Source organism: Haplochromis burtoni, unplaced genomic scaffold, assembly GCF_018398535.1.
Source record: "Haplochromis burtoni strain Fernald_Lab_line unplaced genomic scaffold, NCSU_Asbu1 Contig_81, whole genome shotgun sequence".
Taxonomy (NCBI): domain Eukaryota; kingdom Metazoa; phylum Chordata; class Actinopteri; order Cichliformes; family Cichlidae; genus Haplochromis; species Haplochromis burtoni.
This window is the reverse complement of record NW_024582442.1, coordinates 1697965-1713978: the sequence shown is the minus strand read 5'-3', so window position 1 is coordinate 1713978 and position 16014 is coordinate 1697965. Positions and strand designations below refer to the sequence as shown.

At 40.8% G+C, this 16014-nt stretch overlaps 1 protein-coding gene across 2 annotated transcripts; it reads right to left on the bottom strand.

Moving 5' to 3' along the window:
* Nucleotides 1-428: 428 nt before the first annotated feature.
* nptx2a (neuronal pentraxin 2a) lies at nucleotides 429-15541 on the bottom strand. 2 transcript variants are annotated; one of them, XM_005925450.3, is made up of 5 exons: nucleotides 14508-15541; nucleotides 12639-12885; nucleotides 8371-8615; nucleotides 5297-5476; nucleotides 429-4668 (listed from the first exon to the last, which is right to left on the bottom strand). In XM_005925450.3, the coding sequence occupies exons 1-5, from the start codon at nucleotides 14955-14957 to the stop codon at nucleotides 4441-4443; spliced, it is 1350 nt and encodes a 449-aa protein (XP_005925512.1). In that variant the 5' UTR covers nucleotides 14958-15541; the 3' UTR covers nucleotides 429-4440. The 2 variants fall into 2 exon arrangements, with proteins under 2 accessions (XP_005925512.1, XP_005925513.1); XM_005925451.3 differs by having other exon boundaries at nucleotides 12639-12882.
* Nucleotides 15542-16014: the final 473 nt, after the last annotated feature.

The following is a 16014-nucleotide window of genomic DNA, read 5'->3' as shown; positions in this document are numbered from 1 at the left end:
CATTCCTCTGCAGCTAATGAGTTAGCTGTTTCACAAATGTACTTCCAAGAGTTTTTGAGATAAAAGGTTGGAGATTGATCTGTAATTAGCTAAGATAGCAGCGTAAAGTGATGGCTTTTAAAAGTAAATGTTTCATTACTGCCAGCTTGAAGGCCTGTGGTATGTGGCCCAGAGATAGATTTAACATATTTAAGATTGAAGCATTAATTAATGGTAGGACTTCTTTGAGCAGTCTTGTAGAAATTAGGTCTAATAGACACATTAATGATGTATATTAGACCCAGTTCAGCAATGCAAGAAAGACCGGATGCAGGCACTGGGAGAGGCATCTGGCACTTCATTTATTTATCTACTGTTCACTGAAGCCTCATCAGAAATGGCCTCAGTGAAAGAGAAGCTGAAAAGAAAACATTCTTAAGGAAGAGAAAGAGAAAGAAAAGGTTGAAGTGTGCCAAATTTTACCTGAACTGAACTGAAAATCAGTGGCAACAGGTCTGATGGAGTCATGAATCCAGATTTGAAATTTCTGGTTTCAATCTTCATCTATATGTGGAAAGTAGGTCAGGAGAAAGGTACAACAGTGGGTGTCTACAACCGAGAAACACGCAGAGGGTAGTGTTTGCCAGTGGTGTTGGGGATCTTGTCAAAATTGATCATCTGGTTCAGAAAACTGCTTTCCGATTTGCACCCGGTTGACAATAGCTTCAGTTTTCAGCATGTCAGCGATCCCAAACACACTGCCAATGCAGTAAAAGCATACCTGTATAAGAAAACACACAATTGCAGACCTCAGCATTATTGAGGGGATTAGTGTGGGATTTTCTTGAGAGAAAATGGAACAAAAGGCAGCCAACGAGAGCTTTGAATGTCCTTTAGGAAGCCTAGAGAACTATGCTTGAAGACTACTTAATGAAATTACAAGAAAACTTTCCTTAGATAGTTCAGGCTGTGCTGAAGGATAAAAAGTTGTCATACCAGATATGGACCTTTAATCTTGGTAGAATTGTACAAACTCAGATTTTTCCTTATATGTTGTATTTCAGATATTTCAGTAAATCACTATCATTTTCCAGCAAACATATAAAGATATGAGCACGGCTCAAGACAAGTACTGTGTTTAAAAATCAAATCACAGTTAATGATGATTAATTGTGATAGTCTATTCTTCTCTATTTTGACTGTTTACCAGCAACCTGTGGCTTGGCTGGTCAATAAAACCCAGGTGATAAGTAGACTACAGGGAAAAATCTTGTCCCTGGCCTAAAGTTTATATTCATATACAGATGTGTGTTTATAGAGATTATCTAACACTAATACTGTTATGTTGGTAGCCACTAAAGACTTAACACAGCACATATGCAGTGGAACCCACTGGGATCTGCAAATAGACACTGATGTGCACAACTGGTGAAGTCTCTCATGGAGCGCCACCTCACAGAAACCAAATGAAAGAAAAAAAACATAAAGATGTAAAGTTTTATCGATGTCTTCATACAGCTGAGTGCAGATAGAAATGATGAGAAGCCACGAGTTTTTGTCATTAACTCTGTGGCGAACTGTTCTGTAGGCATGTGAAAAAAGAGCCTCAACGAATATTAAAATAAACAAACAAACAAAAAACTAGTGTATCCATCATTTCTGTAAATGCAAGTGGGATTCTTTAATTTAACTGCAAATTTTTACTTTACATTTCAGAACATCAAGATGTGCAGTGTTACAGCAGCAATGCAATGAAAATAGATACAGAAATATAGAATATGCAAAACAAAAAAACAAACATAACACATACATATATATATATATATTTTTCTTTGATGGTATTTTTTGTTTGTTTGTTTCTTTGAAGGCCTCATATTGTTCTCGTATAAAAACAGGGGCTCCCTGGTGCGCCTCCGCCAGCACTGTGGCGACGGCATCAGAACACACAGGGTCGAGAAGAGAATGAAGAAGGCTCACAGTGTCCTACATTGTAGCAGCTCCCATAATCCGCATGGGCAGATTTTTTCATTTCCACCTGGAAGTCTGCCAATCCAGAGGATTTCTCCGCTGCTGACAACATTTCATTGCCCAGATGAGAGGACATATCCTAGTCCTACAAATAATATGGCTACCAACTGGACAAGCACCCACATCTCCATTAAAATTAATGCAACCAAAAATGTTACAGTAAAAAAAAAAGGAGTTTTTTTAATCTCCCTCAAAGATTAAAGTAAGGTTTCCTAATTTAGAAACATCAGTGAAGAATAGAGCATGACCTTTGCAGGGTTACACTCCTCTCTGACATCATCACTAATGCAGCGCAATGATATTTTAATAAAACATGCTTCGACTGTTTCAAGCGCGTGTTCACTTATTCCATCACATCATTAAGTTGCTGCTTAATTTATCACGTCTCGGGAACTTGTTCTCGCTCTTTTAATGGGTGCAAAAGGACATTCAACCGCACCGCAGAAAAGTGCACAACCAAAAACCTCTGCTGCACGCACATAAAGAGGACTTTAAAACATTGAAAGCAAACACATTTTTTGCATTTTCGTGTGTCCCTTGTCGTCTGTGCTGCTGAGCTGCGCCTTAAAAGCTGACCAAAATTTCACAAGAAAAAGCACATATGGTTTTCGCAAAAGGCCATTTTCACAATTAAAAAAACAAACAATTTCGCCATCTGTTTTTTTTTTAACATAATGTGCTGCCAATGGACAAAAATCATGAGCAGAAAGCAAGAAAAATACACTTTGCTGGAATCCAATTTCTTGATTTTACGTTAAAACACTGTTAACAAAGACACCGAAAAGAAGAACAATCACAAAATGATCACACGTCTTTATGTTTATGCTATTAAGCGTGGACCATCGCATCTCTGCCACATTCTGTGCTGTCCAGTTACCTACTGCATCCTAGTTCTGTCAGCTGTGTGTAGAAGCTTTTTAATGGCTTTTACGCTAGTATCTACTCAGTCAGGAAAAGTCCACAAGGAGACTAAAAGAAAGCCTAGAGGTGATAACAAAGTTTATATCATTTGTTGCCTCTCTTATATCTGTTTCCTTAGAGGAATCAAATCAAGATGAAACAAATGTCCACCACAACAACAAGAAGTAACAATAATTAAGCTGCAAAAAGCGTAAAAGGTTTTATTAACCAAGCAGTAACAAGATCCATCAGTTTCCTATATATATATATATATTTTAATATAACATATCCATCGATTTAGACTTTTTTTCTGGCTTAGTGTGAGGCAATTAATACCAAACTCCACCTGACAGCAACATTTATAACGCCCACAGAGTGCTGCTCTCATTTGACTTCCCCTTTACATCTCAATATTTTATCAGCTGTGAACCACTTGGCTTAGAGAAACACCAGTGGACCGGGGCTGCTCACCAGCACACTCAATCATTAACACACATAATTACTACCCAGATGAGGAATTAAGGATTGTCCTTGAAGGTCAAACCCAGTCTCTGCCCTCACTGAGCACTCTGCTGGCATCCGCAGCTCAGTTGATTCGCCAGTCCTGGGCAGCTGTCCGACATTGCTATTAACCTGAGCAAAGCCAACCCACCCATAAAGCTGTTTGGGATATGGCAGCTGCTCAAGGGGCAGTGAGGTATTAAGCATAGATTTACAAGAATGAAAATGTCCTCCATCCCTCATAATCTCCAGTCCTTCTACACGCAAGACAAGCCTCACGCACATGAACATACACACACTGACTTATGCAATGTTGTCAGAAAGCGGCATCGACTTGTTTAGACACACCCCGCAACACTGTGTGTGTAAACAGAAAGCATGCACTGCCACTTATGAGCTGCTCAGGCTCATGCATAATATTTAGACAGTCTGCCATGTTGGAATACCTCAAAAATAATCAACAGCGAGGGTTGTTCTCGCCCACTTTGAACTCGTGAGCGTCCACCTCATTTCACCTCACTCCTTGGCTTCTCTGTTTCATTGCTTTTCAAACAGCAAGGAAGCTCACAGTGTGTACTGCACTGCCATGTTACTTAGGAATGGTTTTCCACAGCACATCAAAGCCTGTTTGGAGCTCACATCGACTACGAATACAGTGCAGCATTGTCATTATAAGGAATGCAACCAAGAAGAGCTGTTTTCAAAGAGGAGTCGAATAAAAGTTGATCTACTGAGGAGAAAACACGAAATGACAGCAGCTCATATCATTACAGCAGACTGATGCAACGGCACATCTTCTTCAGATAAGCAAACGATTTTGAAATCCCCTCTAACGTCTTAAGGGTTCGAATTGAACGGACACATGAACTTGTGTTTCCAATAAACACAGAGTCTTTGAGATTATGCAGACCACATAAATATGTAAAAATGTTGGGCTGGTGCTCTTGCCTTTGGGATTTGAAAGAAGCACCAGTCAGAATATTTAGCTTCCAGAGCCCAGCGGCCACACTGGTTTTCCTGCATCGGATCCTTTTAGGAATCAAAAGCACGGTCTTCACAGATTTCCAGAGCAGCCTTGGTCGCACCTCCAAACACTTCCACATTAGCATCAATCCAAGGAACCACGTTTCCGGGCATGTAAGCTGAACAGTTGGCCAGGCCCATGATGTCCACGGGCCGCAGTACTCTGTCCCACATGTTGAACTGGCTCAGCTCGCCCACAAAAGCCTGGGTGGCATCAAAACGGCCTCCCACAATGTCCTTCATAGAGAAAGAGAACAGAGCTGAGTTTCTAAAGGAAATGTAAACAGACTTTAATTAAAATGAATAAATTGTGTTTGATTTTAATCAAAATGCAAAACAAAAGCAAAAAAAAAAAACCTAGACCCCACTGCAAATTCTTTTTAGTGTACTGCCACTTTAAAATATCCAAATGCTGTGCAATCTGCAATACTGTGCAATCTGCAGCAATCTCACCTTAAATGTATGAGTGAGGAAAAAATCACCTCCTCCTTAAACTCCAAAGTAATGCACTATGAGTTAATAGTTCTCTGAGGAGATTTTACATCACTGTATATTTCTATTTATACACATAGCGCTGTCATGGAGTTAACCAGCGTAATAACTTGCTAACACAGCTCCCAGGGGTAAAATGTTGCCTTTTAGAAGTGGATGAGTGAGGTAATACTGAAAGGGCCACAATAGCGTGAGAAGAGCCTCTCTTCCTCCTCTTCCCTGCTCCCTGCTCAGAGCCTCTGGCGCTGAGCTTGGGGGAGAATACCCTTAGGGATGTTATTGACACAAGGAAAAATACACATGCACACACAGACACACATATACATGCACATACACCTGTTCTTTACCATCAAAGCTTCTCTATTGCTCTCACCTGCTCCTGGCCCAGGATGATCACCCCTCCAGGTTTAATTGGGTGCCAGGGGGCCAGGTTGTCCCCAGTGCCTAAACGCTCGCCATCCTGGTAAGCCTCCCAGAAACCATCTCTAGTTGTCCAGGTGATGCAAATGTGGTGCCAGCGCCCGTCACTCACTGACAGAGGGAGTTGGGCCACCTGATTGAGAATGAAGTGCGAGGTGTGAATGGCGTGAGCACAGTGAGGAAGGCTGAAGAACGAGGAGCAACGATAGGCAGATACAGTATAAGGGTGCAAGAGAAGTCGAGAGAGGTACAAGTGTAATTGTGGCATGCTAGAAACAAGGACACCAATTAGAAGGGCCGGGGCTTCAAAGAGACAACCCTCTGCAAAGAAATCCCCACATGAGCCGTATGACATATAAAATTTAGATTACCCAGGTGACATCAAGGGATAGAGCATCCTTCAAAGCAGTCAGATAGCTAACAGCAAAACAGTGTCCTCTTATGCTTTGTTCACAGATCAAAGAAAAACAACCGGTTATTTTACCAGCCAATGACATCATAGTCCTCTGAGGATACAGTGCGGCACATAGGATTATCAGTGTGTACTGTAACTCATTAGCTTTTTTTTATATAACCCTACAGGGCTGCTTTATCCTAATACCTAGTTGTAGATGTAGCTCCAGATGCAAATAAACCCGAAAAGATGGGCAGTCACTCAAAATAAAATTCGACTCACTTGCAATTACAGAAGCAATTGACCCTGTTAAGGACACCAGGCGTTACACTTCACCACAGGGAACACTGGGAAGGTTGTTATAAAGTCTGTCTGATTTGGAGCATTCTGGGCCACATGGACTGTTTAAAGATTCAGGTTGTAAAATTGAAAAAAACAAACAAAAAAACAACAACAACATTCGTCAATTATTCTGCAGCAATGGATTTATGCCAGCTGTGATTCTTTGTAGACACAGAGTTTCGAATTAAAGCACTATATCCACAGGGCATACTCTTGAGAATGATTGACTCATTTTTTAATACTACAAATGACACACTCACACCGTAAAACATACAATTTTGCAGTTATTACATAGTTGAAATGCATATTCTCCTCTCGGCCTTTTAACAAAAAAAAAAATAATATTTTGACTCGCTATAGCAGGAAAAGCATGCATGTTTCTCTTTTGTTCCATTTCTCTATAAGACAAAACAAGGAAACTGGAGCCTGGAAGGGGACACCTAAAATGAAAACCATTGTTGGTATCTACATCTATGCTTTTCCCTCTATGAGATGTCAAAATGGCCCGTGATGTGTTTTACTTAATGTTCAGAGGACTTTCTGTTCCTCATCTCCAGCAGGGTGTTGATGAGGTTCTGCAGGTAAGTGTGAAATGTTTTTAGAAGGTGACGCAAGAAAGAGCGAAGTCATTAAAGTGTCCGTATTCTACAGCAGTGATTACAGTGATGTTTGTCTTCGCAGACAACCCAACAAAAACGCACCAACTGCATGGATTTTTAATGATATTTGGAAAAATCTGGACCCATCACACATTTGTACACTTGCCAACAAAACAGTGTTACTATTTTACAAGGCCAGCTGAATCCATTACTGATTAAACTCCTGGTAGTCCCATTTAAATGAAAAATTGAGATGCCACCGGCATCTTTTGAACATTGGAGGGGAGAAAAAACATGACAAAAAAAATCAACTTTTTTTTCCTTTTTCTGAGACAAAATATACGATGATGAAGATGGTGCTTTATAACAACAAAGACGCTCTCTCCCCCCATAACCAAGTACAAATACATAATACAGACAACGCTGCACTTTTTAATACTGTCGAGGCAGCTTTCTGCTTTCTTCTCAGTATGCTGCCAAATGAACAGCATAAACAATGTGCCCCAGAGGGCCCTGTTATCACTGTGAACAAGTTTAGCACATGGATGTGCTGCTGCACATACGGTTATCATATTCACCAGCCTCTCCTCGCTCTCTTCTGCTCTCATGCTTTCTGTCTCACTTCCTAACTTCCTTTTTTTTCTTTTTTTTCTGGCACCTTCTCATTTTTCCCCTCTCTTTACCAACTCCTTCTTACACTGCTCCATCACCTCCAGAGCTTGTTTAATTTCCACCCTCTTTCCCTCTTTTTCTCAGTCATACTCTCATCATTTTCTCCCACCATCTTTCTATTATCTGCCTGACTTGAACACATGTATAATGCATAGTGAAGGAAAAACTGTGGGTAGACCTGTCTGTGCCAGTAACACCACAAGTCAACAAGATAGTGGGACTATGATTGTTTCCAACGCAGGAAAAATATTATCATAAAATTCCCCAATTTCAACAATAAGCTGTGATATCATAAGACAAAGAAGCGTTAAGTACTACATTGGATAATGTGTGTTCTTAGCTTTACACTAAGAACTTATTTCCCATGAAGCTTTGCTCCCAAGTTTCCATGTGATGTGAAGCTTGAACCCATCACAAAGAAAGCAACATTTAGCCTCAAAATTTTGTCTTTCATCAATAAAACAATTATAGGTCTTCTGCTTTATGACAAAATTGCATTAAATATTGATAAACGTTTATTTATTTTTTAACATTTTCTTATATTTTGGGTTAATTGTGATTACACTGTTTAACTACAATATAACCTCCAAAGAAAGCAAAGAGGACAATGAAGCAGATGAGCACATGTGGCAGCACAACTCCTCTAATGAATTACTGTTATTCGCGGGTGTGAGTGAAATGTGGGTCGATGGTATTAAATGTTTATAAGGAGCAAAATTAAATATTCAGAGCTAATGGTCAGCGAATCGCTTCTCGGCTGTATCGTTATTGTGCACACATGTACGTACAGAAGCTATGTGCTTGTTTTGGATCCCAAAGCCGGCTCATTCTTATTCATTCTTTGCATTTAATTAGTGTCTTTGCTGATCCACATTTACGCCCATCATTAGAGCCAGCTGTGTTGCCAGGAAAATACTAAAGGATTTAGAGCATCTGTCTTCAGAAAATCAGGTCAGTGTGAAGGATTTACTCTGCAGCATGAGCAAATGGTAAAATTTAAGTTTATCACAATAGACTTACCTTGTCATTGACTAGTAGCTCAATGGGATTGTTTCCCCATTCAATGAGGACTATCTCATTGGCCTGGCCTGGAACGCCATATGAAAATGGAGTTCCTATTCCCGGACTAGCGCTGGACTTGAGCCACATGCAGACAGTGAAGGCGTACATCTCTGGGAGGCTCTTCTTGATGCGTCCATACAGGTAGTTTGTACGGAGAGGAAGGGACACCTTGAAATCCTCAGGTGACTTGAAGGCATTATTATCTGTTGATAGATGAGGAACACTTAATGTAATATATTCAAAGTTATTTTTAGTGTGTCACGACTTGATAGTTCTGAGGATGACGACAGAAAAAAGAAGATAAGAAAGTGTGAGTCACTGTCACACAGATCACTGCTACTGTCTTCGTAGTCCAAAGATGAAATGCAGAGCTTTAAAGATCCATTTTCCACATTTTGCTTTTTGCCAATTAAGAGCAATTTCAAAAATATGTAGAACAATTGTAGAACCTTTGTGCTGTTATTCTTTTATCTTAACCTTTGCTGTGGAGAAGACTGATGAAGTCATAAGAAATGAAAAATGTATTTGCAGTGAAGTGGACTGATTTTGAAAAACAATTACAACTTTCCACTCAGTCCCACTGCATTTCTGCTCTTCACTTTTCCCTTTCCTGTTCAAGCCAACTTTTTAACCAGTCAATATTTGACCTAGGCATACTGCCAGTGCATGCTGCTGCATATCCATAGCCTCTGTGTTTTCATGATCCTTCACCCTGAAAAGCCTGAAACATCTTAGATAGACACAAATTTGGGACCATAATTCTAGCCTAAAACAGGGAAGAGGTTTCATAGACAGTCACTACAAGATACATACAAGATATTTAATATGAGGTACAGCCTCCTCTGGAGGTGATGCAAACTGTCTCCCATCTGTTCGTGGAATGAACACGTGTCCGGATCTGTTGTTGAAGAATTGCTCTCCATTGCTGGATGTGTGCAGCCTGCAGCTGTGCAGTGGTCGGTCTGTGTGGCTAATGAGCACGTTGGGCCAGCAGGTCCCAGACATGTTCAGTGAACCATATAAGACTAAATGATAGCCAAGAAACTGTCTGGATATGTTCTTGATTTAGAAAGATCTGTGCTATTCTGGCAATGTGGGGGTAGGCATTGTCCTGCTGAAACAGCTGCAGGGTGGGGGCCTCCACAAGAATAGCACAAGCACAGGTCGGAGGTTGCACCTCTATCCAGTTAGATTTCCACCAAGGATAATCAGATCAGAGATGGTGCTCTCATAGGCATGCAAAGCTGTAGCAACGGCTTGGACATGCATGTCAGCATCCAACATGCCAACAGGCTGGCCTTGTTTGACTTCATTCAGTCACAGCACAGTGGCACTGATGACAGTGTTGTACAAACACTGTTTTTGTCTTCTAACATTTATGGCTTGAGCATCCAATAACTTCAACCAATTGTTTTAAAATTACCAATCACAAATGATTAAAACCAACCAACCAACTAAGAACTACTCACAGAAGATATTTGGGCTTTCCAAGAGATTAAAATCATCTGATGAGACTACACCAGCAGTTGGTCACCAACTTTTCTTTTTTTTAGTCTAAAATGTTGGCATTCAAGTAATTAACCATGACGAGTAACAGTGCAAGTTAACAATTAAACACTAGCATTGTTATCTTTATGAGCTGGAACTGCCTGATGTTAGCATGCTAAATTTGCTGAGTAACATGAGCACTGAGTTTGATAGATTTGTAGGTGAAAAACTAAAAAAAGAAAAACCTTTATGAGTCCTATTAAATCATATCTATACCAAATTTCACAGTGACAATGACGGCAAAGAAAACCTATATAGCAGAGTGGTGCAGTACAACACTATGTTCCCCCCCTTGCTTGTGTGACTTCTCTCTGAGTACTCCGGCTTCCTCCCATGATCCAAAGACATGGATGGGGTTAATAACAATTCTAAATTGGCCATAGTTGTGAATGTGAGAGTGAATGGTTGCCTCTCTGTGTTGTCACCATGATAGATTGACAACCTCTCTACTGTGCATCCCATGTTTCACCCTGTGACCACATCCCTATGGCCTTCAAATTTCAAGTTTTCTTTTTTCATATTCAGGTAACAATGGCACACGGGCTTCATTTGGACAAGAAGTTTCCAAAGAGAGACAGAGAGAGAAAGAGAGAATAAATCTAATGGCCAGCTCTCTTGTAGTGGTCGGGACATTTTCAGATTTGAGTAAAACATGAATTTAGTGGATTGAGAGTGCCTAACAAGCAAAAGATCCCTGGGAAAACACACAAGACTCTGCCAAATAAAACATGTGGAATGACCGTTTGTGAATAAAGGAGCAGCTGAAAGTAGCATCTTCTTCTAGTGAAACACAAAGTTAAAAAAATAATGTTGACGCAAAAAGAGAAGCCAGGAGAAATCAAGAACTATCACCTGGGGACCGCAAATGTCTAGCATCTTGTTCTATTGATTACTGAGATGCCCAAGTCTGGACCAAAATGCTGAATTGACCATGAACTGGCAGACAGACAGGGGAACTGGCTGACACACTGCTAACCTTGGAGTCATGACTTGCTCCAGGCTTGTTTACCAGGTGTTTCCCAATCTGAGGAACACATCGCTGGCAGATAGTTCAAGAATTTAACAAAAAAGTTTCACCCTATAAAACTGTGAATAACTTAAGGATTTCATCATCTACAGTAGACATAATTATTAAAAGATTCAGAGACTCTAGAACTTCCTCTGCACTTTGAGACCCTTATAAGGCACAGCACGGCAAAAACACGCTTTCCTGTGTTCTGTGGGTTGACTGATCAAAATTAGAAGCTCCCTTTTCTCCAAGTATTATTATCAGCTGTTGACAGCTGCTGAAAAGCTTTAAAGAAGATGTGAGGTGGCATTAAAAGTGCTTCTGTGCCAAATTTGTAAACACTGTGTTGGCATCACATGGAAAGATTAGCATTTTCTTTTTTAGAAAAAAAAAATCCAATTTCAATTTTGTCAGTTTAAAAATATCCTTTAAAAAAATCTTTGTTCTGTCATAAGTTACATCAATACAGGTTTTACAATATTTTCAATTTGTTTCCATTAAAATTTGTATGAAATTTCAACTTTTACAATTGTAAATGCACAAATTTTCATCCTCCAATGTTATTATGTTAGTGCTCCAATTCGCTTAATTCATTTCTGCTCAAACTCAAAGCTTGGAGTTAATTATTTAGCTGTTGGTCAGCTACATAAAGGAAAGGATAGTTGTGAAAATCACACATAATATGATTTTGTGGTTGATTTGCAGGAAAGTAACACATTTCAGTTTTCAAAGTGGTGGAATTAGAGTTTTACCTGTGCTGAGCACAATACTCTGGCCTTATACACCGCTAAAAACCACAACTCCTCTGGTTATATTGCGCAACTTTAGCACTAAAATAAGGCTTTACAACGCAGACCATTTTAGAATTAAATTGGTTTGACTGCTGAACCGGTCAAATCAATTTAACCTGCAGAATTAGAATGTGAAATGTAAAATCTAAAAATGTGCACTGAGCTTTAAGTCAATGCTGCATATTTTACTTTAATGCACAGGGCAGATGATACCAAGCTATCACCAGTGTAAAAATCTTCACAAATCCGACTGACACAACAACACCACACCACAGCCTTGAAAATCGCTGTGGAATTGAATCGACATCTCTCTGGCACACATTTGATATAAATTGAACTAAATAAGTCTCACAATTTAGCATTTGTTGAAGGTCTATTGTACTGACTTGCAATATCATACATGCGGTTGTGTTATTCGGTCCACTGTCCATCTGAGCAATTAGCTTTAGCTACCCAAATCTATAGCTTGTATCAGACCCCTGACTCTATCAGCTAAACCTTAGCGGGGTGCATGGGGACAACAGGAAATAGGTGAGTGGCGGGATCATCTTCTAAAACAGCTTTCCTTCCAGCAGACATATTTTGTGGTATTTTAACATGTACCATCAAAGTGATACCCGGGAGTGTGGACATCTCTTGAACATTTCTTAAACTCATTAAGCATTCAACGTTGCTTTCCAAGCCTTATTTTCAAGACCAGGAACTTCTCTGAGAATGGCTCTGAGAAAAGGATCACTTTTACTTGCATCATCAGAAAAGTGCACAGGGATTGATTAATGAGTTCTAAATCCAGCAGACAACAAAAAAGGGGAAAAGGAAAAAAAAGTTTGGCATTAAATTTTGCCATGAAATTTCCCAGCACCCATTGTATCACTTACTTTTTTCGAGCTCTGTGATCCTCTCCAGGAGGGAATTGAGCGCACTCTCGGTGCGTTGGCGGTGGGCTGCTGTTTCATTGTAGAGCTGGCTCTTCTCCTCCTCCAGCTCAGCCACCTTCCGGAGGAGCTGGGTCTCCAGCGCCCCCAAACGTTGCCGCAGCAGCTCCCTGAGCTCTGGTGGCAAGGGAGTCAGGGCCGAGACACCAGCGGTTGACACATTTGTGATGGGGAGACGCAAACTCTGCTGCTGGGAGATAGATAGATAGATAGATAGATAGATAGATAGATAGATAGATAGATAGATAGATAGATAGATAGATAGATAGATAGATAGATAGATAGATAGATAGATAGATAGATAGATAGATAGATAGATAGATAGATAGACATTTATATAAATACCCAGATTTGTCTTATAGTTATCTATATATTGATATCTGATATTCTTTTAGCACTATTGTTTTTGATACATCAATATCAACATGAAGACACTGATTGGTGACCTGCCATATATCTGTGGATGTGTTGGGTATTCAGTAGATTGCACAATGTTTGTCTCCAGGTTGTTTTTGGACATAAGGAAACAGCCTGGAGACAAACATTGTTTATAGGGGGTGCATGGTTTGATTGCAAAATGGCCCTTAGACATTTTTAGTTTCCTTTGCGGCCTGGTTCGCCATGGAATTCAGAAACCTTGTGGATTAATTTTTTTCTGACACAATGACACCATCCCAGAGCCTCAGTTGAAGAGGTTATTTGGTAATCTGAGACTGAAATCAGAAGCAAACAGTCACATGGTGCAACTGTTGATGTGTGTAGATGGCTTTGATATGAGATGCACATCCTACTCTAGACAGCCATATTGCTATCAGCAACACTGGTTTTGCAATAATCAGGATGTTAAGCAGGTCCAGATCAATAGATATGTGATTAAAATGCAATGTAATATGTATCCTTATGACTGCAATGCATCCTTCATCCAATCGGGGTATTGAAGCTTCCAATCAAGTGAAGAGGGAGAGAAGGGAAGGGAGTAGAGAGATAGATGGATCAGCAATGCAGTATACTGAATATAAAAATAGCCTTGAATTTAAAAACAGTATTATAACTGCTTATGGCATCAGGGCTGTGAGCTGGTGAAAAACACAGTGCGCAGTGACATGACATAAGCGACAAAGCCAGGGCTTATGTTAGCGTCTACTGCATGTAAAAAAACAAAAAACAAACGAAAAAAACCCCCCCACTTCACTATAGTTGACCTCACTAAATGTGATCTTTGAGCCTTGTAGAATTAAATGGGACTGAGCAGAGGGCTGGTGATGGTGCAGAACTCCCAGGCAAACAAGACAAACCATTAAGCATTTGATTTGATTTGAAAATGTAATGCTCTGATGCAGGTGAAATCTGGGGAAATCAAAATCATCAGCTGCCATGAATAATTAGCCACACGACCGCAAATAAAAGCGTATGTGGAACACATACACGCGGCACTCATAAATTATTCAAGGTTGCTTTGCAAATTCCTGCACCACATGTATGATTACACCTTTGACAAGATTTTTTTTTGTTACTCATCTCTTATTGATGGCTCTTATGCAGTGGGTTTCGCCATCAGAGATATCTTTTAATGATTAAAGGGGTATTGATGTGACATGGCCATTACGTGACCCTTTGATCTCCCGATTCCCCCGAGAGGTCTCCTGCGGCGGGGAATATTATCAGACGCGCAATGCTCTATAGTAATACATGATAGTAGGGGGGGTGGGGGGGGATGGAAACGATGCAATGGTGCATCTTATGTTCACGGGGGGTGAGAGGGAAATAAGACAAAAGTGCTTTTCTTATGTACACAGCATGTTTCCACCTTACCTCCAAGTTCTCGAGCCGACCTTTAAGACTCTGCATGGTCTTGCCCAGTTGATCTATAGTTTCACTGGGGTCCCGGGGCAAGTCTCCCATGGTGTTCTTGCCGTACTCCTTCCGCCTGGAGCCCTGACCTCGGGACTTGCCCTGCGACGACTCGTCGGCTGCCGCCTCACAGCGCGCAAGCTTAGAGTTGAGCTCTTTGATGGTTCCCTGCTGGCTCACGATGGTCTCCTTCTGCTGCAGGATGGTCTCCCTAAGCTGGATGATCGTATTCCGAAGCTCGTCCTCCACTGGGCTGCTGCTCTGGACACGGTTCCCCGTAGGACCATACCCGCAGCCGGGCTCTGCGCCCGGAGGAATAGCGTTACATACAAAGCGGCTACCTGTAGCATCCTGGCTTCGCACCGCGCGTCCAGCGACTAGATACAACAGTCCAACTACTAAGGCCAGCATCCTGACAAGATAGACTACACAAATCCCACTGTAAAAAAAGGGGAAAATGATCCTAAATTACGCACTTAACGCTTGAAAGTCTTCTGTAAAATAATAACAAACAAAAAAAGCCCAAACTTCCTACAACACAACTCATTCATTCAAATGGCCGCGGACATTTTTCTGGACTTTCAAAGTGTAGCAAGAAGAAAGAAAAAAGGATGAAAAAAGATCAAACTTCATCTACAGTGTAACCATGGCAAAAAACTAGATCAGAATCCGCAGTGAAAAATCGTAACAGCAGACATCCACCAAACTCACGGTCCTCTTAAATAAATAGATACCAGCAAATCTAAATTCTTTCTGCAGATGGTGCAAGAAAAACAGGTTTTGATAACTCCTTTACTGGGAAATGAGTTGCAGTCTATTGAGTTGTTATCATCACAGAGAAAGAAAAAGAGATGGAAAGGGGGAAAAAACAAATCGGGCTGCAGAGAACTCAGTTTTGCTGTCTTGCCTCTCCGGTTGGTTGGGTTGGATTGTGAGTGAGTGGTGCTGAAAAGACAGCGACGCTGCTCAGCCAGATTATTATGGGGAGGTGCGCACTGGCGCATCCGCTCATCAGTGGAGCGCTCAGGTTATTCAGCTTCAGCCTACGTCATCACTGAATCCTAGTGGAGCGGGTCCGCGCTCCAAGTGTCTCTCATTGAGTTTTTATGACCTGTTTAGAAGCGCCGAAGCTTAAAGATGTCAAAGATTCTTTTTTTTTATTGTGTTTCTTTTTATTAAACAAACGCACCGATAGGGAATGCTTCGCCTCTCAACGACCCGTAGAGCCTATAATGGAATACACAGGAAAATGTCCCCACTGGGAATAAACATGTACCACAGACTCAATAATGTGACACCCCCTGACGGATTTAATTTAACAGCTGTCGTGATCTTGCGTCGGCTCTTTCTCTCTCTCTCTCTCGCTCTCTCTCTGACCCACAGTGTCTCAGCGTTGAAGTAAGTGGCGTTTTTTCCCCAAGGTGCTCTAACTGTAAGGTCAAACATTAAGATTAAAACACATTTTCCC